At 47.3% G+C, this 25663-nt stretch overlaps 1 protein-coding gene across 1 annotated transcript; it reads left to right on the top strand.

Annotated features, from left to right (window-relative positions):
* Positions 1-995: 995 nt before the first annotated feature.
* LOC102441177 (E3 ubiquitin-protein ligase RNF185) lies at positions 996-25109 on the top strand. Its single transcript, XM_006104872.3, has 7 exons — positions 996-1092; positions 13637-13864; positions 16154-16172; positions 17048-17160; positions 18783-18837; positions 20697-20814; positions 22625-25109. Exons 2-7 carry the CDS (start codon positions 13689-13691, stop codon positions 22720-22722), a joined length of 579 nt encoding a protein of 192 aa, XP_006104934.1. The 5' UTR covers positions 996-1092; positions 13637-13688; the 3' UTR covers positions 22723-25109.
* The last annotated feature ends 554 nt before the right edge of the window (positions 25110-25663 follow it).

The raw sequence follows: 25663 nt of genomic DNA, 5'->3' as shown, positions 1-25663 counted from the left end.
TTATGAGCCAAGATAGGGAACTGTTTGGTCATTTTTGTGGTTTGGACAACCTTCATGTTTTGTCTGGTTCAGACACGATTATGGAAGATTATGGGAAAGGTCTTATTATTTGTTTTGATTCATCACCATCACAGGGTGGCCTTGTCTGATGTTCTGTAGACATTTTGTTTTTTGTTTGTTTTGTTTTTTTATTCTGTGACATTTTTATATTCACCAGAATGCCAATGCCTACTTGTTAGTGCCAGACCAGCTCCCGGATATCAGGGACTACTTTTCTCTTTATCAGAGCCTGGACTCAAATCCATGTTTGTATGACTGGAAACACCTTGTGTTACTCCCTTATCCATAGGATCCTGAGAAGAGGGCTGGCAGATGAGGAATTTCATCTAGGAGTTTATTTCATCTACTACCTTCACCCCCTACTCAGAACCAACCCTTAATACAATCCCTGAGACAACTGCAGGCACTGAATAAATGTTGGTTGAGTTAATGAAACAATGAAGATGGGTATCAAGAACTCTAGAGAACAGCCCTGGCCGGTGTTCTCAGTGGTTAGGGCATCGGCCCTCGCTAGGGCTCCACTTCTTTATTTATATCAGTAAAGACTCATGGGTTACCATTTTGCTCCATTAAACTCTATTGCTATCATTACCTATTTTGATGCTCAAATTGCTCGGATTTGGCTAAATGGGATCTCCTTCAAGTTAGCTCCTGTGTCTTCTGACATATTCCCGCCTTTCGGATTCCCATCAACCTTACGTTCTGGTGCTACAAGTTGTTCCAGGCCTACGCTGTGCTTCCCCTGCCCAGACCGAATCTTTTGGTAAAGTTGTCGAGAGCCCCCAGGTTGTTCCTCCGCTTCCTGTCCGCAGGCGGAACCTTAGAGCCCGGGTCTGGGCCCGGACCACAGCGCAGGGGACCAACCCCTTCCGGTTGTGGCCGGAAGTATCTCGGAAAGGGGCGGCTCCAGGTCAGGTGACCGGAGTCCGCGTAGGAGGGTTCCGAGGTCTCGTCGTAGAGATTGACTGGGCGGAGCGGTCGGCGCACGGAGAGGCTGGGTCGGCCTCGGCGGCTTTAGCTGAGCGGCGGCCGGTACGTACCGGAGGGGCTGGTGGGGAGCAGGGGGCCGGTAGGGGCGGTCGAGGTTGAGAGGCGGGGGACCGGGTTTCTCCTTCGCGGGGCCCACCGGCCGCGGCACCTGAGTTCAGGGTCACGGAGACATCACGCCGGGTTCTGCCCAGGGCCCTTGGCTTCAGAGGAGAGGTCGGGCTGGCGTTGTGGTCTCCGGCCCGTGATTACAACTTGGGGAAACTGAGGCCCCGAAAGGCAAAAGGCTCCCCACGAGTTCCCCCTTTCTGGCAAGGACTCACTCCAACTCTTTCTGCCCCCGCCCCCCCAACCTCCCCTCTCGGGGCTGCTCCTAGTACTTTTTCATGAGTTTGCCCCGAGTGCAGAAGCCGAGGCCGGGAAGCTGGGTGAACACAGTTGGGCTTGGGAGTGAGGGACCCGGGTTCGAGACTTGGCCGCCTCCAGCCGCTTGTGTGCTCCGGGCCAAATCCCTTCCCTGTGCCGGGCCTCCGTTTCCTCATCTGCCAACCTGGGCAGTGTTTCTCCGAATGCAATGCCGGTCTCACACCATCTTCTTTGAAATGCCCTGGGCGTGCAGACTTTCGCCAGGGGGACTCAAAATAGGACCTCGTATTTGCAACCTGGGTGGGAACCTGGGGGCTCCTATGCCCACTGATGTCTGAAGCTCACTGACCTTAAGTGCTGTGGGTACTGGATTTGCTCTGAGGCAGTGAGAGCCTAGCCTGTCCAGGCTCTTTGAAGGAATTGGGATGTTGATCCCAGAAAAGAGAGCAATGGAAGGGAACTGTCTTCTAATAACTGACAAAGTTGTTGCGGTAAAGAGGGTTTTCACATCATCTTCGGATTTGAAAGGGGCTGAACTAGGCCCAATAGGTGGATTCTACAGGAAGCCGAGATTTCCATGTAATAGAGGAACTTAATGCTGGTCAAAGGTGACCAAGAATGGAATTGCCTCCAAAGGTAGTGAACTCCCTGTTGAAGGAGGGATATAGGTGTCAAATGGCAGCCCTTTCCAACTTTATTTATTTTATTATTATTTTTTTAAAACTATTTTTATTGATTTCAGAGAGGAAGTGAGAGGGAGAGAGAGATAGAAACATCAATGATGAGAGAGAATCATTGACCGGCTGCCTCAAGCCCGAAACTCAGGCATGTGCCCTTGACGGGAACCCAACCTGGGACCCTTCAGTCCACAGGCTGATGCTCTATCCACGGAGCTCTATCCACTGTAGCTCAACCCAACTCTAAAGTGTCTGAGTCTGAGTAGTTATTTTGAATCTTTCTGGTGCTGGCTGACTTTTTTTCTGCCCTCTTCTTGACGCTTCCAGCCTACATCTTGGGCAACTGAGGCCAGTGAGCCTGGATGTAATGCATCTTATGTAATCTTTTCCTGGGAACCATCCAATGGCTCAGCTGATAAGGGCTCCTTAAAAATGGTTGTTGAATGAATTACCAAGCAGGGTGCCCACCCCATGGGTTTGTAGCTTCTTTTCTCAGAACACCTTGGAAATGCCTCTGAAGAATTTGTATTTGATCAGAAGGCAGGAAACTCTTGGAGTCACAGAATTGAGGCGTCTCAGACAGAAGGGTTCCTTGGGGTTGTTCAGGCCAGTGTTTCTTCCTGGGACATAAATCCCTCTGTAAGCCTCTCTCCAGCACTGTGTTGTATAGATGGTGTTAGTCTACCAAGAGGATTTTTGCAGTCTGTTAGCTAACATTCCATGTAACATTTAAAGCAGTCCTTTTATGGACTTGACTTGCCAGTTCATCTTCACGTATGGGTAATCTGCAGATAGTTCTAGCGTAGCTTTAGTTTTCTAGTCAAACATCAGAGCGCCTTATTTTGGGATTTCTAAAACCCCAAGCAGGTTGCTTTGTCAAAAGCTAATAGAATGCTTACATTGTCCTATGGAACAAAGATTCCATATTATGACCCAATTCTGCTGACATGCTTCCCACCCCCAAAAGGTTGGGTTTCAGCCAAGACTCCCTGTATTTATCTTCCTGCCTTGTGTGTGTTTCCTAGGGTTAAAAAAAAAAAAATTGTGAAATGCTTATTCAGATATTTTCCAGATGCTGGGTAAAATGATTTTAACTTGGTGGTGGTGGTTTTAAAACTTCTCAATCTGAAAATTTCTCTTTTTTAAAAAGTGTCAAATTGGCATTTACATAGTGTGTTTTTTCAAGCCACTAGTCTGAAGAGATGTCTCTGAAAAAAGTGTTTTATGGTCATAATAAGATTGGGAAAAGTTTCATAGCACATCCCTTTTGGTGGTTTCTCATTCGATAGTACCACATTAAAGGCACTGCAACATCCTGCAATAAAGAAATGTGCCTTGCTCAGCCGGCATAGCTCAGCGGTTGGGCATCGACCTATGAATCAGGAGATCACAGTTCGATTCCTGGTCAGAGCACATGCCCAGGTTGTGGGCTTGATCTGCAGTATGAGGTGTGCAAGAGGCAACTGATCAGTGATTCTCTCTCATCATTGATATTTCTATTTCTCTCTCCCTCTCCCTTCCTCTCTGAAATCAATAAAAAAAATATATATTTAAAAAAAAGAAATGTGCTTAACCTTGTTTAATCTAGTGTTGCCAAACTTAATTGATGTGAAGCAGTTTTGTTTTTTTTAGTTGAAGTAGACATTGGCAAATTCTGACCTAGAGCAGGAGCTTGCAGTCTATGGACTATGGTCCAAATTTGGCCCCCACTGTCTATTTTTGTATGGCCTGGGAGCTGGGAATGGTTTTTTGCATTTTTATTTATTTTTATGTTATTATTACTTTTTAAATAAATGTTTATACCACATTTTGCCTACCCATTCTTTCACTGATAGACATTTGGGTTGCTTCCACATTTTAGCTCCTGTGAATAATGCAGATACTAACATGGGTGCATAAGTATCTCTTTGAGGCCCCACTTTCAATTCTTTTTGGATATATGTCCAAAAGCAGATTTGCTGGATCATATGGTAATTCAATATTTAACTTTTTGAGGAACCACCAGACTGTTTTTCATGGCAGCAGTACCATTTTACATTCCCACCAAAAGTGCACAAGGGCACCAATTTCTCCACCTCCTTACCAACACTTGTCATTTTTTGTTTTGTCTTGTTTTGTTTTAATAGTAGCTTTGATACTGTGATATATAAGGCAATTTGTCTTTACCACAATTTCTGGCTCACAACTCCCCCAAACCCTTAGGATTTCCCAAGGGGGGTGGGTGGGGTGGATGGAGTGTCTCTTGTTATGTTAATGAGGTGACTTTTGGAAGGCTCCTGTGAGCTGATTGCTGGGTTGGAACTTTCAGTCCCACCTATCCTACCGCCTCCAGGAAAGGGAGAGGGGCTGAAGATTGAGTTCATTTGCTAATGGCCAATGACTAATGAAGTCCCCATTAAAACCCGGGAGGACACCTTATTGGCCCTTCTTCTTTTGGAGAGCTTGCACATTTTGGAACCAGAATGCCTCCCTGTGCCACCATGCTAAGCCCTGAGCCAGGCTCTAAGTCAGGAGATAGAAGCAGCAGCCATGCCTGTTTCTTTGGCAATGGCCTAGGGCCGTGGTCGGCAAACTGCGGCTCGCGAGCCACATGCGGCTCTTTGGCCCCTTGAGTGTGGCTCTTCCTAAGCCTTAGGAGTACCCTAGTTAAGTTAATAACAGTGTACCTACCCATATAGTTTAAGTTGAAAAAATTTGGCTCTCAAAAGAAATTTCAATCGTTGTACTGTTGATATTTGGCTCTGTTGACTAATGAGTTTGCCGACCACTGGCCTAGGGGACTAGCTGGCCATTCCACCCTGGAACCAGTCACCACGTTGACTCCTGTGTAGTCTCTGACTCTTCAGTATTCACACTCCCAGTTGTTTGTCAAGAGCATCTCGTGCTGTAGGCATGGTGGGAGGTTTTAAGGATGGACAGCTCTCTGACTATGGGAGTGGATCCTGGGCAAAAGCCCAGGAAAATTACTTGTTTTTTCTTAACATCCCTGCAGAGCCATTTCTCAGTGTGAGGTGCTTTTTTTAAAAATAGCACTTAAGTTCTGAGTAGAATCCTTAAGGGCAGGGAAGCTTGTCTGATTTATTTTCATCATTGGCATTCTTTAAATATTTTCCAGACTGCACTAACAATTAATATCAGGTGGCTCTGGACACAGCCTGATTTTGATTTATAAAATTCAGTATTGAAGATTATTCAGAATGGTGTCATTTTGGTTTTATTATTTTTGACCATGATTGGTCTGTCTTATGGTATATGCTCCCCTGATGGTCCTTAGGCTCTCCTGTTGAAGAAGTGAGGTCATTGTTTTGTCAAGGATATGCTGATATTATTCAACTCTTAGGAAGTTTTCTCCTTACTTGGTTAAATCTTGTTGACCTTATTCATTTTCTTTTTATATATATTTTATTGATTTTTTACAGAGAGGAAGGGAGAGAGATAGATAGTTAGAAACATCGATGGGAGAGAAACATCGATCAGCTGCCTCCTGCACATCTCCCACTGGGGATGTGCCCGCAACCCAGGCACATGCCCCTGACCGGAATCAAACCTGGGACCCTTCAGTCTGGAGGCCGACGCTCTATCCACTGAGCCAAACCTGTTTCGGCCATTTTCTTTTTATACTTTCCTGTCAGAGTATGTTCGAGGTCTTTAGCTCAATCTCAGATAAAATCTGAGTTAAAGAGATTTTACAGAATCTGAATTTAAAAGGATTTACTGACAATGGAAACAAAAGCAAACCTCTCATTTTGAAACTTTTCTCATAACAAGGGCAGACACAGTTACCCCATTTGCAGGTGACATCCTGGCTGAGCCAGTAGCAGAGCTGAATGTCAGACTAGGTCCTCTAGTTCCAGATTGTTCCTTCCAGTGTATGATACTAGAGATTCACAGCCCTTAACCAGGATCTCTTCAGTCCGAAGATCTTTTCTTTGACACAATATTTTACCAATTATATTGGTTTGAATTGAAATTGGCAAATCACCATCATTCATTTGCATATAAATGTCAAACATTTACTTTGTCAGGCATTGTGTTTGTGGCTCTAGGAGATATCTAACTAGAGTAAGTGAATTTAGTGAATAATTAATACTCTGTGTTAATGTTATTTCTAATAGAGGTAGGTACCAGTTTGGGAAAACACAAACCTTTTTCTGATTGCCAGGTTTCCCTGATCTTTTCCTTTGTTTAAGAGTTTGGGGCAATACTTTAAGAATTTTTTTTTCTAAAGTAGCTATGTAACATTTCCAGTTCTGAAAAAACATCACTGAAGAGTGTCTTGTTCTTTTAGGATACTGATTTTCCACAACTTAGTTGGCTAAATTGATTCACATGGAGTTGTGTGGTTCTGAGGACTTCTGGGCATCAGATCCATCAACCCACACACATTTATGAGGTGCTCGTGAGGTGCGTGGCCCTGTGTTGAATAAAGCAGCTGGAAGGTGGGTCCAGGTTTGAAGAGAGACACATGAACACATCACTCAGGCACTGTCTGTTAAGCACCCTGGCTTGGGAGTTGGGAAGCTTTGCCTCTGACTGGCTCTGTGACCATGGGCCAATGACCTAACTACTCCGAGCCAGGGGATGCTGACGATAGTGCGGTGGTGTTTACCTCAAAGGCGGGCTGTAGAGATGAAATGAAACAATTCCTGTAATGCACTGAGCAGTGTTAGTTTATGCTATTCATAGTGTAATAAACATAACAGGTGCAGGTGCCTCCTGACTGTAACACCTCCGGTGTAAAACCTGACTTTGCCTAGCTCAAACTAAGTGTGTTCCATTCTGGATTTCCTCATTCACAATTCTGATGTCTCACCTACTATGCCTTCCAGGAACGACACTCAGTCAAAAAGGGAAGTTGTGAATCATCCACTCAGCAGATTAACCAAGTACCTGCTGATTGCATAGCTCTGTGGGGAATATAATGAAACACTACACTCCAGTGTACCCCGGGAGAGACCTTCCTGTGAAGGGGGATGTGAATTAAACTTAGGCTCAGGGGGAGGATACTGTCTGAAGTCACAGAGGGGCAGAGCTGAGGTCTGAAAGCAAAGCCATCAAATTCTTCTGTGGCCTGTGGCATGCTGGTTTTCAGGGACAAAAGTCCCAAGTAAAAAGTACTATTATAAGACAGTGATATAAGGGATGGCAAAAGACAGCCTCTTCAGATGACCCTTAAATGCTTGTGCCAGGGCAGTTCAAATCCTGCTTCACCCTTTTTCCTCAAACCTAATAGGCTTTAAGAGAAAGCATTGAAGCTTAAAAGAAAACAGACAAACAAAAAACACTTTTGGTTCAGAGATAGTGGAAGAAAATGTGAAAAAGAAGGCACAGCTGACCCCAAGCCCCCACTCAGATGTGAAGGTTGTGCCGCACAAGGCCTTTCTTCCTGCCTGAGTCTGGCCCTTGCTGTCCTACCACCTCCATATGTGCCCTGGGCCCCAGCCACACTGAACGTGATACAGTGAATTATCCACTGTGTCTGCATCCTCCCCAGCATGCCGGGCCTTCACATACTCTGTACACATCTCTGTCAGTGGCCAGCACACTGGGCTGCTTTGTTGGTTTACGTGTCCATGTTTCCCGCATGTCCGCCTTTAGACTGAATCCTTTATCTCTGTATCCTGAATGCCTGGCCAAGCGGGTCTTTAGTAAATCTTTGAAGGTAGGAGAGGGGTTGGTTGAACAGACAGGGAGATGAGATAGTACAGAGGAAAGGACCCGTGCAGCCCCAAGGAAAAGGTGCTGGCCTTGAGCCTGCTCTGTCCTGCTGGGCCCGAAAGGCCATTCATGCCCGTGGTCCTAAATTTGCGGGCCAGGCCTCTCGGAGCTAGCTTTGACCTAAACTCCATTTGGACTCTAACATTTTGAGCCTCATTTCTGTGTCTTGCAAGTTCCGATCGGCTTACTGAGATCGCTTCCCACCGCAGCCTCCCGTGAGTGTGATGCAGACATTCTCGGAATGCAGGTCCCGTCTCTGTTCCATGGGGGCCAGCAGTCGCCTAGTGACCAGCGCAGGCAGGCTCAGGCGCACCACAGTTCTTGGCATGTACGAACAAGTGCATGCCCAATAGGACGAGACCTCTGCTGGGTCCCCTCCCAGATCATGCCAGTTGTTTATTACCCAAATTTGTAAGCTTCCTAACTGGGATTACCATTTCTAGATGCCTCTGTACACCCTGACCCAGGAATTCTTAAAGAGACAGAAGGCAGATGGTAAATGTCTGCAGTACACTTAGAGCCTGAAGATGTCTTCACCAGGTTGAGTTCCCCAGTGGTTCCTGCAGGGATGGGCATCGCTTCCCTTCTCTCCCTCTCCCAGTTCCTGTGAAGTGGGCCAGGCCAGCTCCGGGAAGGTAATAGGAGTGAGGATGCTGGGTCAGTCCGCTGGTCCGTGTTAGCTTCCAGGCTCCGCATTCCTGAGGGATCATGAGGCCCTGCAGATCTGCCTTCATCCTGTACCACATGTGCCACCCTGGCCATCTCAAAGTTAGGAATGTTTTTCAAAGCGAGGTGTGAACTTGTTGTTCAGCTCTGCCCTGGACGGACTAGGTAGGTGCTGGGTTGTGTGAGGTCTCAGCAGACTTGTCCCTCACCTCCCAAGTTTATCTGACCTCTTCATGGTCCCCAAGGTCTGTAGTTAGGGGTCATGTATTCTGAAGGACAGGCCCTGAGGTTACTGCCCCTCCCATACTCGGTGCTGTGCTGGATTGCTTTTGCTTTTGCTGGTTTTGTCTCCTGTTTGAGAGCTGGATTTCTAAAACTCTTCATCAAGGGAACATCTGGAGTGGAAGGTGGGGGACACAGGTTATTGGGCCCTATCCAGTCCAGATTCTAGTTAAACCCCCCGAGGGGATCTAGGAACCAGAGCTCTGCGAAGGTGCCTTATTTAGGAAAAAGAGGCAAGTTTAATGGAGCCCCCTGGTAAGGATTCTTGTAATTATCCCTGTATCTTCCTTTCCTCCTGTTCTGGCTTTCAGAGCTTCAACTTGGCCTTGTTCTTCTTTGTGACCCCCTCTCACCCCCACCCCCACCCCGCTCGACCTCTGGCCTTGAATGTAGTTGGTACTAGAGTTCTGTTGGTAGAATACATAAGTGGATGAGTGATTTGCATTGCACAATGAATTCGAGGGAAAACAAAAAGCAGGTATTTAATTTTGTAAAGCTATTAAAGGGGGAACATGTAAGAGTGAAAAGAGTGCTGATATCATGTTGGAAAGTCTGAATTTAGCACTCTATGATGGCCTGGCCTTGGGCAAATCCTCTAACCTCCCGGCTGATGTCCTCCTCTGTAAAATGGAGTGAAGGTCAGAAATGGTAATAGGTGTGAATGTGTTTTTAAAACTAGAAAGTGGATTCAAATCAGGAGTGAAGAATGGTCATGGTTGGGACCGGGGCACAGAACCAGCACAACAGGGTTGCTGTGTGGTCAGGTCCAAGGCCTTAGGCTCTACAGGGACCAGGAAGGAATTTGAGTGGGATGGCAGCCCAGGCGTGCTCGAGGCCTGCTTCCCTTTTATTCTGTCCGGTTCCTGCACCAACCAGGGCCCTCCATTCTGTGAGCCACTGTCCTAGTCCTGCTGGGCCCCAGAGGCTGTGGCCACATTTTGCGGTTTCACAGGTGCTCCATGGACAGTCCCCAGGGAAGGCTTTAAGGTGAGGTTCCTGTGCTTTAGGGTAGGGAGGAGGTGAGGAGAGGAAGCTCCAGGGATGGGTGAGCAGCTGGCCTGGGAGTTGACCAAGACTAGTCATGCATGCCTGTACCCACTCAGCAAATACTTGAGTGCCTCCCAGGATGAGACTCTAGAGCCTAGTCCACGTGATCAGTCTACGGAGAATTCGAATGAGAGTGATGCGAGCTGCCTGGAGTTGGGACGTGCAGGCCTGTCCCAGTGCCTGGCCTCCCTGCAGTCTCTGGGCTGACCTGTTACTGTCCTCTGACCATTCCCACCTGATATCTGCCTTCACCCCGATTGTCTCCGTATGTGTAGGAGCCCACACCATGCAGAGCTTTGTTGGGCCCAGGGAATGGAGAAGGCAGTGGACCAGAGTAAGTGGCGTGTATGTGCATCTCCCCAGCAGCAACAGCCCTCCCGCCTTCGTGGGCTCTTCAAGTCACTGTGCTATCTAGGGCCACCTTAGCAGTCTCGTAGGAGGCATGACACCTCACTTTTCAGGTGAGAAAAACAATTGACGCCATCAAGGTATTGACCCTGAGCCACATGGCTAGTCAGTGGTGGAGCCAGGACTTGAAGTCAGAGCTTTACAGATTGGGGAAAATTGGAATATTGGGAAAAATTTAAAAACATGTACTCTTTGTCTGCTTTCACAATCAATACATGTAAAAATGTCAGTTTTATAAATGGGGAGGACTTATAAAGTGTAAGTCACTACCTCTAAACCCCCACGGGTAGGAGATAATTCCTGTTCACAGTTTGTTATGTTGTCCACATTTTTAAAGACATTCACTGTTATTTCACTCATATTGGAATCTAATGAACAAACTGAACTATCAAGCAAAATAGAGACAGACTCAGATAGAGAGCAGGCTGCCAGCTGTGGGGTGTGTGTGTGGAGGGATTGAAGAGAAAAAATAAAGACATTTACTAATATTTATTTTCATTCTTGTTGTAGCAAGTGTAATATTATACACATATTTTACAATTTTATTTGTTTAGCCTCACTGGAGGATATGTTTATTGTTTTGAGAGAGAGAAAGAGAGAAATATCAGTGTGAGAGAGAAGCATTGATCAGTTGCCTCCCGTACACATCCTGACCGGGGATCACACCCACAACGTAGGTGTGTGTCCTGACCAGGAATTGAACTTGCAACCTTTTGGTTTATGGGACAGTGCTCCAGCCAACTGAGCCACCCAGCCAGGGCTTCAATTTGTATATATTTTGAAATAAAGACAAATATATTTTTAAAAAATAAAATAAATTTAAAAAGTGAATCCCCATTCATCATCAAGCTCCAACAACCATCAATTTTCCTGTTCTTATGTAATCTTTGCTCTCCACTTTCACTTTTTCCCCTGGATTAAAGCAAATCTCAAACATCTTATCATTTCTTCATTAATACTTAAGTATGTTTCCAGAGATGAGAATTTTTCAGAAACATTACACAATACTAAACTAAATTATCATACTAAACAAAATTTAACAATTCCTAATATCAACTAATATCCAGGTTAAGTCTAATTTTTGTCAGTCATCTCACAAATGTCTTTTTACAGGGGTTTGTTTGATTTGGTTCCCGTGAGCCCCTCACACTGCTGCTGGGTGGCATGTCTCAAGTGTCAGTCTCTATACACCTCCACACCCCTCCCATGGGATTTGTTTTCTGGAGAACTTGGGCTCTTTGCCCTGTAAAAAGTTCCGCATTCTGGATTTGCTGATCGCCTCCTTCTGGATTTAACACATGCATCGATGCCCCACATTTTCTGTAAATGGGTAATTCATTTAAAGACTCGATTAAACTCTGTTTCCTTTTTGAAGACAAGAATGCGTCATTGTTGGAGCTGTGTACTTCTTATTGCATCATTTAAGAAGACTGTCATTTAAGATTGGTCCATGAACCTGACTTTATGGTTATCTTTCTGCACATGTACACACAAAATCCTTCATGTTATTTATTTTTAAAATATATTTTTATTGATTTCAGAAAGGAAGGGAGAGGAAGAGAGAGATAGAAACATCAATGATGAGAGAGAATTATAGATTGGCTGCCTCCTGCATGCCCCCCTACTGGGGGTTGAGCCCACAAACCGGGCATGTGCCCTTAACCGGAATCGAACCCGGGACCCTTCAGTCCACAGGCCGAGGCTCTATCAACTGAGCCAAACCAGCCAGGGCAAAAAAATCTCTCATTTTAAAAGTTTGTGTTTTTGTGTGTGTGGTTGTTTTTTTTGTTTTTTTAAAGAAACACAGGTGTTGAGTGGTTGAGCTAGAAAGACAAAGAAAGGCCATGATGTGGCCCCCACAAGCAGGCTTCATTCTGTGTGAGGAGGGGGAAGCACCGATCGTGGGGAAGGTCTTGGAGCCACGGCCAGCAAAGCACTGGTGCTGCCGGCAGCCAGCGAGCTGCCCTTCTGGGACCTCACGTAAAATGATGAAACTGAGTGAAAAAGTGGCGGTGAGCCGGTTCCTCTCCGAGCTCAAGTCACTGAGCTGCTGTCGTGGGGAGGGACACCCGTGAGTCCAGAGTCCTGGGTGGTGGTGTGCGGAAGGCTGCTGGGTCTGAGGACTGTGGCTTCTCGGTCCTTGCCTTCTCATACTTTGGAAGCTGAAATCGGGGTGGCCCTCCGGTGCTCCACTGGTGAGTCTCGGATTGGGGTGGGCTGTCTGCTTGCAGAGAGTGGGTAAGAGGACCCTTCGCAGCACAGTTTCGGGGCTGGAAAGGGTGCCTCCATGTACAGATGAGAAAACTGTGGCCCAGAGAGGAGAAGGGAGGTTCCCCAAACCACCCATCCCCTGGAACCAGCATCCAACCTCCGGTTCTCCGACTGTGCTGGCCAGCTAGCCTTTCCTCCTTGGAATTTCTGAGGTGGTGAGGGTGGCCGATGAGGTTCTTCACCATCTGCACCCAGAATGTCTGAGGATCCTTTGGTGTTGGCCTTACTGTCCTTCTTGTTCAATTCCTGGCAGAGTCTTTGCTTTGGAAGAGGTGATGAACGTGGTCGCTTTCTCCCAGCATTTGGTGGCCAGCGTGTTCTGTGGTTTGAGTACAAACTGAATGTCATGAGTCCCAGTCTCAGCTCCACACTAATCAGTTTGCTGAGAATTCTCAAGCCACAATTTCCTAAAAAGATTGGACCGGGTTTGCCCAAAGCATGGTGTGAGTGTGCCAAATGGTTTTCGGTGGTATGAGGAGAAAAGGTTTCCCTTCATTATACTTATATTTATTTATCCCTATGGTAAGCAATACTGGTTTTCTATTTTCTGCAGTTTCATAAGCCTCCGCTTTAAAGGTATTGAGTTGGTAGATTTAGATGAAATAAGTAGGTGATATTCTAACCTGGCAGAAGGCGGATTGCAGAGATGGCAGTGTGGAAGGCATTGGACCAGATGACCTTCCTGGTCCTTCCTCGCTTCCTCACCTCTCAGAGTTACAGGGTTTTCTTCCTATTCTGGCATATGCCAGTCACTATCCTTCTGGCCTGAGCAGACTCCCCTGCCAATATAGAGGCTCTCCAAAGTTAGGGGACAGCCTGCGAACGTTCAGTTTGACTGAGCATGTCTTTATCAGCCGGGCGTTATCCTGGGAGAATGTAGGGACAGGGAGGTCCAGTTCCTGTGGAGTCATCGGAAGCTGCTCTGTATTGTGCGGTTTGTGTGGTAAATTCTGGGCCGTGTTCTTTGAAAGTTTCTGAGTCCTTGCTGTCTGGGTAGTGCCCCACGACTATCATCCTCTGCAGCTCCTGGGAAGTCTACTTGGGGGTTCAGTCCTAATCTGAACATCTGGAACTGAGAGAAGATGGTGGGGGGTTGGCATGGAGGTGAGGGGGTGAGCTGCAGAAATGGCAATCCAGGGCTCTCTGCCTTTCAGGACTTTCCTGGGAGCGTCTTCACTCAAGAGTTTGCTGACAGCCAAGCCAAGGATGGCAAGTAAGGGGCCCTCAGCCTCTGCGTCCCCTGAGAACTCCAGTGCGGGGGGACCCAGCGGCAGCAGCAATGGTGCTGGCGAAAGCGGAGGGCAGGACAGCACCTTCGAGTGCAACATCTGCCTGGACACAGCCAAGGATGCCGTCATCAGCCTATGCGGCCACCTCTTCTGGTCAGTGCCCCCTCCCAGAGCACACACTGCTCGTTTCGGAAAGCTCATAGCCCTGCACAGAGCTGGGGAAGGTTCCCACACACTTCGGGTCCTGCCATACTCAGGTCCAAAGACAGGCAACCTGGGTTCTCATCCCAGCTCGGGGGCCAATCCAGTCCCCACCCTGGGCTCCGTATCCCCATCTCTAAAGTAACAGCTCCCCATTTAGTGAGCACTTACTGCTTGCTACTTGCTTGTTAGCCAGGAGGCAGGATAGTGCAATGGTGTTGAGCAAGGACTGTGGAGCCAGGCTGCCTGGCTATGAATCCCGACTCTTCCACTTTCCTATGGGATGACCTTGGGCAAGGTACTTACACGCTGCCTCATTTTATAGGGTTGTGAGCGTTAAATGATGTGAAATACGTCAAAGGCTTAGAAGAGCACATAGCACAGAGTAAATATTATGTGTTAGCTGGGATCCTAATAATTGCTACCATATTTTACGTAGCTTATCAAAATGAAGTGGCAGTCAGTGTCCGTTCCAGCCTCGATGGTTACAGAAGCCCCTCTTGGCTCTGAGAATCTGGGTACATGTTTAGATCTTAAGAATTAAGCCAGGGTATCATTGGAAAGAGCACAGACTCTAAAATGAAACAGGTGCTTCTCATTGGAGTGGTTTGTCTCTGGACAGATCTGCTGCCCTCTCTGTGCCTCAGTTTCCTTATCTGTAAAATGGAAATAATTGCACTTCCTCAAAGGTTAGTGTGACCATCTAGTGATATGAACAAATGCAAAGCTATTCAGCCACAGGCTGGCACACAGTAGTTGCTTTATAAATGGGAGTAATCATCATCATTGTTACACTCTTTCATTTTTCCCTGAGGAGAAGTTACCTCCACCTCCCCCACAGCCTTTGTGGGAAGTTGCCAGTGGAGATCTGCCATGATTTAGGGTGTCTCAGGCCCAGTTTGGAGTGACAATGCAAGATTAATGTTGAAGACAGATGTCACGTGTCCGTTACGTCCAGGGAGATTGTGTATCTGGAATGTGAGGCTAAACTGTGGTTCAGGAATTGGGAAAGGAATTATCCTCTGAGTCTAAATTTTACTCAGGTAAAGAAACATGGTATTTGAGAAGCAGAAATCATATCCATATTTTCCACTATCCTGACACGTAGTAGGTGTGCAATTGACATTTGTTACTTGAATGAATGAATCAAGAGAGAAAGAAAAGTTAAAAATCTGGAATTAGAGGGACTTTTCCTTCAATTCTGTAAGTGTCATTTTTTTTTTTTCTTGCGCCCAGTGCTGGGTGATAGAGGGACAGTAAACTGGAAGTCAGGAACTTATTTTTTAGCCCTGGTGCTATAGGCAAGTCATTTAATATTTCTGAGCCTGGTTTCCTCATTTGGAAAATGAGAGATTGGGCAACAACCTGTGGAGTGTAGCTCACTAAGCTAAAGGTAGCCCCACCCTTCTCGTTACTTAAAGATGTTTTTAACAGTAGACCTGAACTTGAAGCTACTTACTGCCGGCCGAGCTCTCAAGGCTGAGGACAGCCTGAAAATGTTGTTAAACTGAATCTAGATCCACACGTTCCTTTTGAGTCTGAGGAAGCTATAAATCCACTGAAGTTGAGTCCAAAATATTACGTGTGTACATGTGTGAATGAGAGCATGAGAATGTTCCTATGAATTTTTCTACACAGAGGGACCTAGTTTTTTTTTAATCCTCACCCAAAGATATATATTTTAATTAATTTTAGAGAGAGGGGAAAGGAAAGAGAGAGAGAGAAACATCAATGTGAGAGAGAAGCGGATCGGTTGCCTCCTGTATGCCCTGACCAGGTTGTGAACTTGCAACCTGGGTGTGCGCCCTAACCAGGAATCAAACCCGCAGTCATTTGGTATATGGGATGATGCTCCAACCCACTGAGCAACACTGCTCAGGCCTGGGTTCCTTAGCTTTTATTGAATTCTTTTAGAGGCCGAAACCCCTCCGAGTTTTACTTGTAGAGAAGTTAGGTCTGGGATGGTCTGACTGTGGGCGTCTTCACAAGTAGTAGGATCCCAGGGGTGGAGGTGGGCGTCTTGACTCCATGGCTTCATTTTTCTGTGTTTGTAGCCCAGGCTCTTCTCATTTCTGGCTCCAGTGATTCCCCTGCTCAGTGGGCTGGCAGTGCTCCACACTTCTACCCAGTTTGCCCATTTTTCTGCTCCTGCCCCGATGTTTCTGCTAATGAGAACATTTTATTTTCCTTTCCCCTCTCTCTTTTCTCCTTGATGGCTGGTTGCCCTGGGGACTCTGACAGTTGGCCGTGTTTACATCAGGTAAGGTGCATTTCATTTTACTTTGTCTTTCATCACCTGTGGTTGCACAAGACACTCCTGGTCTCAGGAGACTGCTGTCAGAAACTGCAATCTCCCCTGCTTGTGGGCTCATTGGCTTGCTTTCCCTCAACCCCCATTATCCACCTGCCGCTGACAGGCACTTGAGGAGACGGATCAGTGTGGTACCCGGGGTGGTCCTGGCCGCTGCCAGTGGCTTTTGTGGCCTTTGCAGGCCGCTGCCTCTCGGGGTCTCAATTCCTCAACTGGAAACTGGGTTGGATTTGATAATATGTTAATTTTTTATTTTTGAGATTGTGCCTCTAGAAAGTGTCTCCTATCATATCAACCTTCCCCCTACTCTTAAAGGTCTTGAAAATGTTAGGAAGGGGAAAACATTTTGGTCTCAACAGAGAGCTGTTGTGACAGGAAGAACGTCTATTTTCCCAGCTTTAGATTATTATGAAAACCAGGTAGTAAGTATTCACCAAGACCCAGGCCTGGCATTCACAACGGCCTATGAGTAAGCACTGCAAGCTGGCTGCCTCCACGGTGGTTGTCAGTGGAGCCCCACACTAGTAGGGGGCTTAGGAACGTGGGGGGAGAACAGAAGTTCCAGAAGTTAGAGCCTCAGCATCTGGATGGGAGAAGGTAGGGGAAACTTACCTGCTAAGTTCAGGTTGTGCATTCTGATCCCAGTGGAACCTGGTGAAACGTGTCTGCTATAAATTTATAAAGAGCACAGTATACATAAGTTTTGGGGCTTTTGGCAGTAAGATAAAGGAAATAAGATATAAAACCATTAAACACTGCCTTTTCCTTGGCTCTGAAGTCCTAGATTCACATTTATAGAACGCGTTTTTCTCTCCTGCTTGCAGTGGTTGGAGACCAGACCTAACAGACAGGTGTGTCCAGTTTGCAAAGCTGGGATCAGCCGAGACAAGGTCATCCCCCTCTACGGCCGGGGCAGCACTGGGCAGCAGGACCCCAGGTGAGGCCTTGGAGCACCTCTCACACCCAATCTTCCCCTTTGGACATGAATTCACTTCCATTCAGCACCGACTCACCCCTCGCTTTACTTAGTGCTCGCAGACCCTCAGTTCTGAGGCAATTGGAGTCCAGATGGAAGTTAGCCAGGAGGGGAAGGGAGCCAGGTTGCCACTTGCTGAGCTATAGTACAGATATCCGCTGAGCGTCTGCCAGGGGCAGGCGATGTACTTGGTGCACAAGACATCACAGTTGCAAGTGCTGTGAAGGAGCAGCCTGGGAAGCAAGGTCCCAACAGGAGTCTGCAAGGAGGTGGCTTGCTGTAGCAGTGCCGTATAAAATATGGGGGGAGGAAGGGACGGGGGTCTGGGAGGCTTGTGGAGTTGAAATTTCTGGAAATGAAGGTGTGGGTGGGTCTGGCATTCTCCAGACACAAGTACTGAGAGCCCTTTGTGATGTGGCGCATACACACATACACACACACACACACCCCTAAACTCCCCAGCACACCCAGTGGCCAGACACATTGGACTTCTCACTTGGAGTGCGGGAAACGAGTTAAGTCGGCTCGCGTGAATTGCGCGTACTCCGCGGGAGCCGTCTTTAACTCGGTTCATATAGATTTGCGGTGGAGTGCGGGAAACGTGTAAACTCGGGCCGATTGTAACTGCGTATTACCAAATATTTGTTTGTAATCCACCCTTTTGGTGGATGGAACAAAACCAAAAGACAGAGCCATCTTATATTTTGGCGGGAAATTCACCCGCACTCCAAGTGTTAAAGGGTCTACCCTTTCACGTTCATGAGCCTTTGTATTTGTTGTCCCTTTGCCTCTTCTGCCTGCCCCAGTTCCACCCCTTCTCCTCCTCAAACTTCTGCCCATCTGGAATGAGCAGCCCTAAAGCTACTTCCTCCTTGAAATGGCACTTATTCCCCACATTAGCTGCTCTCACCCATGCTCCCACCCCATTTGGTTCATACCTCTATAAAGGAGGTCCCTCCCAGACTGTATTGTGTTTGGTGGTAGCCCCCTTTAAACCATGAACACCTCAAGAGTAGGGTCTGTCTTCAGCCTTAGTATTGGTAACAACCTACCTTGTGCTTGATGGGTAGCAAGTCCTCAGTCCGGTATTTGTGGGACGCGTGATGGAAGAGGCTGGGGCCCAGAGGCAAGATAGAGTAGAGGACATGCCCAAGAGGAGTGGGAGGTGAAGCTGGAGTTAATGGGCGGCTCAGAGAGACCATGAGTCTCAGCCCTCTCTGCTGACAGGCCACTCTCTGTTTCAGTTTGGATTTGGGATTTTTAAATTTTATTTCATGACCCCTATATTACACTGGTCCAGGGACAGGTGTCTGGCTGGCATTCTGGGTCATGCTGTCTGTGAGAGGAGCAGGCTCAGGGCAGTCTGATGAGCATATTATAAACAAGCTGATTTTCTCCTTGGTTCTCCATAGGTAGAGAACAGTTGCAGGTAGAACAAAGAGTTATTTAGTGTTTGGTTTATTTTGGCATAGGTATGCATGCTGGGCAGGAAGGGGGCAGGGCCCTGGTGAAGAACTCCCAGTTCACTTGGGAGCAGCTCAAAGCATTATGTAATAAACCTATCTACACCGTTTCTGTTTCAGAGAGAAGACCCCGCCCCGTCCTCAAGGCCAGAGGCCAGAGCCAGAAAACAGAGGGGTGAGGAAAATGCTAGGGGAAGCTTCTAGAAATAAGTGCATGGCTTCAGAAGTTTCTCTGTTGGCCCTATACTTTTTCCTCCTTGATTAAAAGTAAAGGATATTTTGTAGAATACAAAAGGATAAGGAAGAAAAAATCGCTTATAATCCCACCATCCAGAGATAACCACTGGAAACATTTTGGTCTATTTTCTTTTTTATTTTTCTATAATTATATATATACACACATACATATACACACACACACACACACACACACACACACACACACACTTTTTATGTCTGTGTGTTTTATTTATAGATTTGTGTGTGTGTGTGTGAATATATATATATATATATATATGTATATATATATATATATATATTTACTATTTGGCTCCTGTTTTATAACCCTCTTTTAAAATTTCATTCATTTTATACTAAGTGCCTTCTGTGTGCTGGGCATCATTCTAGGCATTGGTGATGTATCAGTGAACATAGCAAAGATCTTGCCCTTACGGAATTCACAGTCTCAGAGAGGGGTAGATTTTCATTGATATATCTTGAGATTTTACATGTCAGTAATATTTTATGTAGCTGTTTAATGCTCCAATGTATGGACTTCACATAATTCATTTAATTCATTTTTGGACATTTAGCTGTTTCCTTTTTTTTCCCTAACCTAAAAATATTCTGATGAACTTAGAGATAGATTTTTGAGTAGGTTCATGATTATTTTACTGGGATAAATTCTTAGAAGTAGAATTACTGGCTCAAAAATTTTGTGCACTTAAATCAGGCATTAGCAAAATATTTATTCATACTTCCAGAATCGCACAAGTATATTTTTATTTCCACATCTTTTAAAAAATATATATTTTTTTATTGATTTTAGAGAGGAAGGGAGACGGAGAGAGAGATAGAAACATCAATGATGAGAGAGAACCATTGATCCGCTGCCTCCTGCGCGCCCCCTACTGGGGATCGAACCTGCAACCTGGGCATGTGCCCTCACCGGAATCAAACCCGGGACCGTTCAGTCCACAGACCGACACTCTATCCACTGAGCCAAACCGGCTAGGGCATTTCCACATCTTTTTTTATCTGTATGCTGTGTGTGAGTGTGTGTTTTATGTAGTCGTCACCAGTCTGTTGCTTAAATTTTAATTTTGGCAATATATTCCGTATGCTCTGCCCTGTCCTCTTTATTCTATTTATTTTGTTGAATACTGATGCATTATAATTTAGGTTTTCACATTGAAGGACCTATTAGGTTCTTCTAGGTTTTGCTGTTATAAATAATGCTATAGTGACCAACTTGGCACATTTCCCTCCCCCCGCCCCCCTTATTTGAATTATGGCATTTCCTTAGGATTCCCAGGAGTGTGATTATTGAGTCAGGGATCTTGAAATTGAGGGTCTCTTCTCCAGATTACCCTCAATAGTAACAGCAACAAACACTTGTTGAATGGTTATTATATGCATGTGTAGCTTATACTGACGTTCCCTTATTATTGGGCATAAGGGTTATCGCCAACTTTGCTGCTACAAAACATGTAGAAACTTTGACTGGCTAGCGTGGGAGTCTGGGAAAGAACCGGGAGCTCTAAGAACCTGCCTTGCTTCAGCAGAGAGTTTTACTTTGGGTAGAGCCCGATCTTTCTGGCATTCAGATTTCCTTCGCTGGGATTCCTTGTAGGCTAGATGGGCCACCAGATTCCTCTGCCTCGGGATCTAGATGGGAGGAAAAGATGTTCCCCCCTTGGAAACAGGCGGCAGAGGGTAGGGAGGAGAGGTGGATGCCACATGTAAGGTGACGTGTTTAACAGGTGCGAGAGAGACCTGCTTGTTCCACTTCTGAATTGCATTTCTTCTGCACAGGGATTTCAAGGATTTGGATTTGGAGATGGTGGCTTCCAGATGTCTTTTGGAATTGGGGCGTTTCCCTTTGGGATATTTGCCACGGCATTTAACATAAATGATGGGCGGCCTCCTCCAGGTAAGACCCTGTTCCCTTGGGAATCCTGCTTGAAGGCTCTCTGGAACTCAGCAGTATGTAGGTGATAGATAATTGTTACTATAATCAGCCTTCAAAATGTGCTAAACTCTTTCCAGGTTACTGGTAGTCGTGCTAACGATAATACATACTTAGCAAGTATCAGGCATGTTCATAGTGCTTTCCGTTACAAATTCAGGATCCCCATGAGAACCCTTGAGACAGATGTGCAATTAGCTCCATTTTGCAAATCAGAAAATACTTAGTGATGTTTCCCAAGATGTACCCCGTGCCCATAAAATGAAAAGGTATAAACCATACCCAGCTGAAGAAAAGCCTAGTTCTGCACATGTACCCCATCCTCACTTGGACCTTTGGGGGCTGGAAAGGGCAGTGTGTGACCCCAAGGAGTCAGGGTCTCTCTGTTCTCTGGCATCTCTGTCCAGTTTCCCCCGGGACACACATGGGGCTGGTCCCAAACCCCAACCCTTTGGGAACTATGCCTGTGTCTGCCACCTGCTGCTGCTTTTCTGCCTCCAGTCAGCTTGAGAATGCCAGCTGCAGTCTGTATAGAGCAGGGTGACGAGGTGGGTGCTCTGTACTCTGTCACAATATGACACCCAGGCCAGGATCCTTACCATGGAACCTGCAGAACCGCCAAGGTCAGCTGAGCACAGTAGGGACCAATGCGTACTTCCTGGCCAGGAGCTTAAGCTGTAGGGACAGTAACCTACTCCTGGGCCATCCCAGGTGTCCCCTGGCCTCACCCTGGTGCCTACCAGGCAATCACTGAGTCTTTGTTGACTGCCTGCCTGCATGAATCCATCAGAGCACCTCATTGGAGAAGAGTACAGCACCAAGAGGCCATGAGGAAGGAGGCCCCAAAGGGCAGGGCCCCGTGAAGGCAGCAGGAACCTGCCTGGTAGCTCGCTTCCTTCTAACCTGGTCCAAGGTTCACCTCGCGTTCCCCAGGAAACCAGGCTGCCCTCTGGATCCTCCTGCCACAAGCAGACAGTTTTCTCCTGTGATGATACCACTTGCTCATTGGGGTGGAGGTGCTCTTAACTCTCTTTCTCTAATAGTCAGGACAGGGAGCTATACATAGCACCTTTTTTCAAAGCAGCGAGGAGGGGAAGCCCAAGTTCTCAGCCCACTTCTACCCCTAGTTTGCTGGGCGGTGAGGGAAACCGGTCATTTTGCCTGTCTGGGCCCTAGCACTCTCCTCTGGAAAAGGAAGGCACTCCACGCCGGGCTCTCTGAGACCCTCCGGGTTCAGCAGCGCCAGAATCTAGAGACTCCATGACTAGGAGGCGGTGCTTCGGTTTCTTTTTTTAATTGAATTTATTGGGGTGACATTGGTTAATAAAATTATATAGGTTTCAGCTCTCCAATCCTATAATACATCATCTGCATATTGTATTGTGTATTCACCACCAACTTTGATTTCTTCCTACAGAAAATGGGAATAGTACTCACCAAGCAATAATGTGTGTGCAAACACTGTGCACACAGAAGGTGCTTAACAAACGTAGCTTTCCTTTCATTATTCCCTCTAAGAGTTTCCCCACTTACTTGCACCTATAGGCCAAACCCTCTGAGGATCCATTGGAGATCTTGTCCTCATTGTTATATTATTCCACATATTTCCACAATTCCAGTTTTGTTTTGCCTGATGTTATTTGGGGTTTGGAAATCTTTTTAGTGTGCAGGATTCTGTAAAGAGATGAAGGTTGATGCTTCTCGACTTCGGTCCCAAGTGGGCGTGTGCACAGCTGCAGCGCGCTAACACCTCTCTTCTCCCTCCTGTCTCCAGCTGTCCCCGGAACGCCCCAGTACGTGGATGAGCAGTTCCTGTCACGCCTCTTCCTGTTTGTGGCCCTGGTGATCATGTTCTGGCTCCTAATTGCCTAATGCTGGGCTCCTGGCCTACATCCATGGCAGGGCCTCTGGACTGGTGCCACACCACCCCCACTCTTCATGTTTGGCTTCCTGGATAATCCCGAGCCCTGGAATCAGTGGGGTCCGTAACACATCAAGGAATCTTCTCCATCAGAGCTTTAGGACTCAAGACTGTTGTCGAGAACCCTGGAGTGTGGCCACTGCCATAAACCCTCAGGCCTTGGCACTGAATCGTCTCTCCTGGGTTACAACATGAAATCCTATTCCAGCCAGCTCAGTAGCTCCTGACTCTGCACCAGGAAGAGGCAGAAGAGAGAAACTGTCGGTGCAACTTCACCTGCGTTTAATGTTATAAGAACAAAGGGATGAACCAAATGTTGATTGTGGAAACTTCCTCTCATCTCATTAAATACCCTTGGTAAGTGGCCTCTGAGGTCAGTGGGGGTCCTCATACAGAGAGGTTCCCCTGCCAGATCTCAGTGCTGCTCTGCCCTATTCCCTCCTTCCTCTCCCTCCTCGGCAGAGGTGCCAGAAACTGCTGTCCTATAAAGATCCTAATTGCAGCAGCTGAAGCTGGAGGCGCATCATGAACTCACCAGAGACCCAAAGATCTTTTATTGGCTCTGGCCATCCTCAGCGTCTTTGGCCCGAGAGCGGCTTGAATGACCTCCTTGTTTTTGGCATAGATCATCCTGGGAGATGTGTCTCCACTCACAGATTTCTCATCACCTTTCCCCCCAAAACCACACACATGTTCCTCTCTGCCAGAGGGCACAGCCTCCACTGCTGCTGTGCATGAGGAAAGACCTGCAGTTGGGGCTGCAGAGGGGTTCAGAGCTCCGATGCAGGAACAGCCGCACAGCAGCCCTGTCCCCAAGGCCGCAGAAGCTCTGTGTATATCTCCTCGCAGACCTGCCCAAAGGAAACGGGGGTTTGTCAAGTCAGCCCCGCTGCATGTTGAAGACCATCCGCCAAATTGTCCTTAATGAAGAGGCCGCAAAGGGGGAAGCCCCTGATTTGATCCGGATTGTGGACACCTCCTTGGACATGTGCTAAATCCCGGGAAGCCTGTTCCTCCAGAGCAGGCAACCCGGTGATTGTTCAAGTCGGGCAGGGGCCTGGGAGCCTCAGCACGGTGACACATGGGGTGGCCTTTCTGTGGGAATCATGCTGCCCAAGCCCTTGATTTGTGTTTCAACTTCACAAGCTTCTTTCTCCGAATCTGATGGAGGGAGTGTGGTCCAGGCAAGAAGACGGTTCACTTGGTGGAATAGTCTGTCAGGCCTCTTCCTAGAAATCCAGTCTATTCCAGAGACCCCAGGCTGGGAGGAGATGGCCTTCCTGGGGGCCTCTGTCTCATCACCGGGCCACAGTGCTCCTGGCTTACCTCCAGCAATAGCCAACAAAGGGTAGAAAGCCCCACCTAATGGTTTGTTTTTCTTTCCCAGATACGGCTCTGCATAGCATATGGAATCCAGGACCTTATCCAAGATGGGAAGCCCTCCTTCCCTCTGCATAGCCCCCATCCCTTTCTCCTTGTAACCTGTCAATGCCAGAGTTCAGTGTTAAAAGACAAAATATAAGTATTGAATAAGTGGTTCATTTGCTGAATCCATTTGATAAGAATAAGCCACCAGCTTTACAGTGTGCCTCATGGATTTTAAATACCTTGGGGGCACCCGCTCAATCGTGCTCTTTTTATCACCTAGAAATCCCCAAAGTGGAAGGTGCCCCTGGAGTATCTCAGCTGGAGAAGGCCGGTGGGGTCCCTCAGTGCAGTGCCTCCACCTAGTGGTGGGGGAGAGCACGTCAATCTATTGGGCCCAACAGAAAATGGGTTTCCAGAAGAAAGGTTAAAGAAGGGATGTGGGTAGGAAGATGAATCACTTGGACTCTTTAATGAAATGGAGCGAGTCAGGAAAGCTCTACCAGCAAAGGTATAATCACTTGGACTCTTAAAGGAAGTGAGCCCAGATGAGCTCTACCAGCAAAGGTATCCCAGGAGCCTGTTAGCAAAGCCAGGCTGGCCACCTGCCCTTTGATTTTTCATCTTATAGGTCCCCACTCATGCTCTGCCAGGGGCTGGGGCAGGAGAGCCGATTTGGGACTGCTGGCCCAGCCCTGATAAGGGAGCCCCCCTCCCACGACCCCTCTGCAGGCTCACCACCACCACCCCACCCCACCCCCACCCCCCACCAAGGCAGTTTTCCCTTCTTTTGTGTGTGTTTTCTATGTTCTTAGTCTCTACTCCTATTCCTGCCGCCTTTGCGGATCAGGACCAGCTCCCAACCACAGACAGAAAATGATACCATGTACAGCGGCACACCTTGACCAGTTGCTAATTTTCACTGTTGTGAAAGTGATTTGATTTAGAATTAAATGGTTTTACATTACTGCGAGCTGTGGGCTGCTTATCCTTGTCATGGGGTCAGGGGGACGGGTTAAGGAGGAGTCACACTGGCCTGGCCCCTGTGTGTCCTTGGGAATGTCACCCTGAAGACAAAGTCTTCAAACAGCCATCGAGGAGTAGGCTGGAGGCCTGGCCTCATCCATAGCCCTGCCCAAGGGGTGACCGGTCTGACAGGCAGCACTGGCCCCGACAACTATGGAATTCCTAAGCTCGCAGGCTGCCACACGGAGCTTAGCTGTGGCCCATCAGAGCCGGAGGACAGACGTTACTGTCAGCAGCTTCCTGCATGCTCTGTGACGGCAGGCGGCCTGCCCAGCAGGGTGTGCTGCTCCACGGAATTCCTCGGTAGCAGAATGGGAGATGGAAGATGGTGAGGTCACAAACCCGGCCCAGCCTCAGGCTTCCCAGCACACCAGAGCTACAGGTCATCCCTCAGAATGGAGCTCTTTTCTCCCTTACACTGTGACCTAATAGTTATCAAGTTGATGAGTAGCGTGGCTCAGTGGTTCTCAAGGCCCCTCAGCCAGCTAGCAGCTGCCAGAA

The sequence above is a fragment of the Myotis lucifugus genome, unplaced genomic scaffold (genome assembly GCF_000147115.1).
Source record: "Myotis lucifugus unplaced genomic scaffold, Myoluc2.0 scaffold_617, whole genome shotgun sequence".
Classification (NCBI taxonomy): domain Eukaryota; kingdom Metazoa; phylum Chordata; class Mammalia; order Chiroptera; family Vespertilionidae; genus Myotis; species Myotis lucifugus.
Note: the sequence above shows the minus strand (reverse complement) of the source record. Positions and strands in the feature narration are given on the sequence as shown.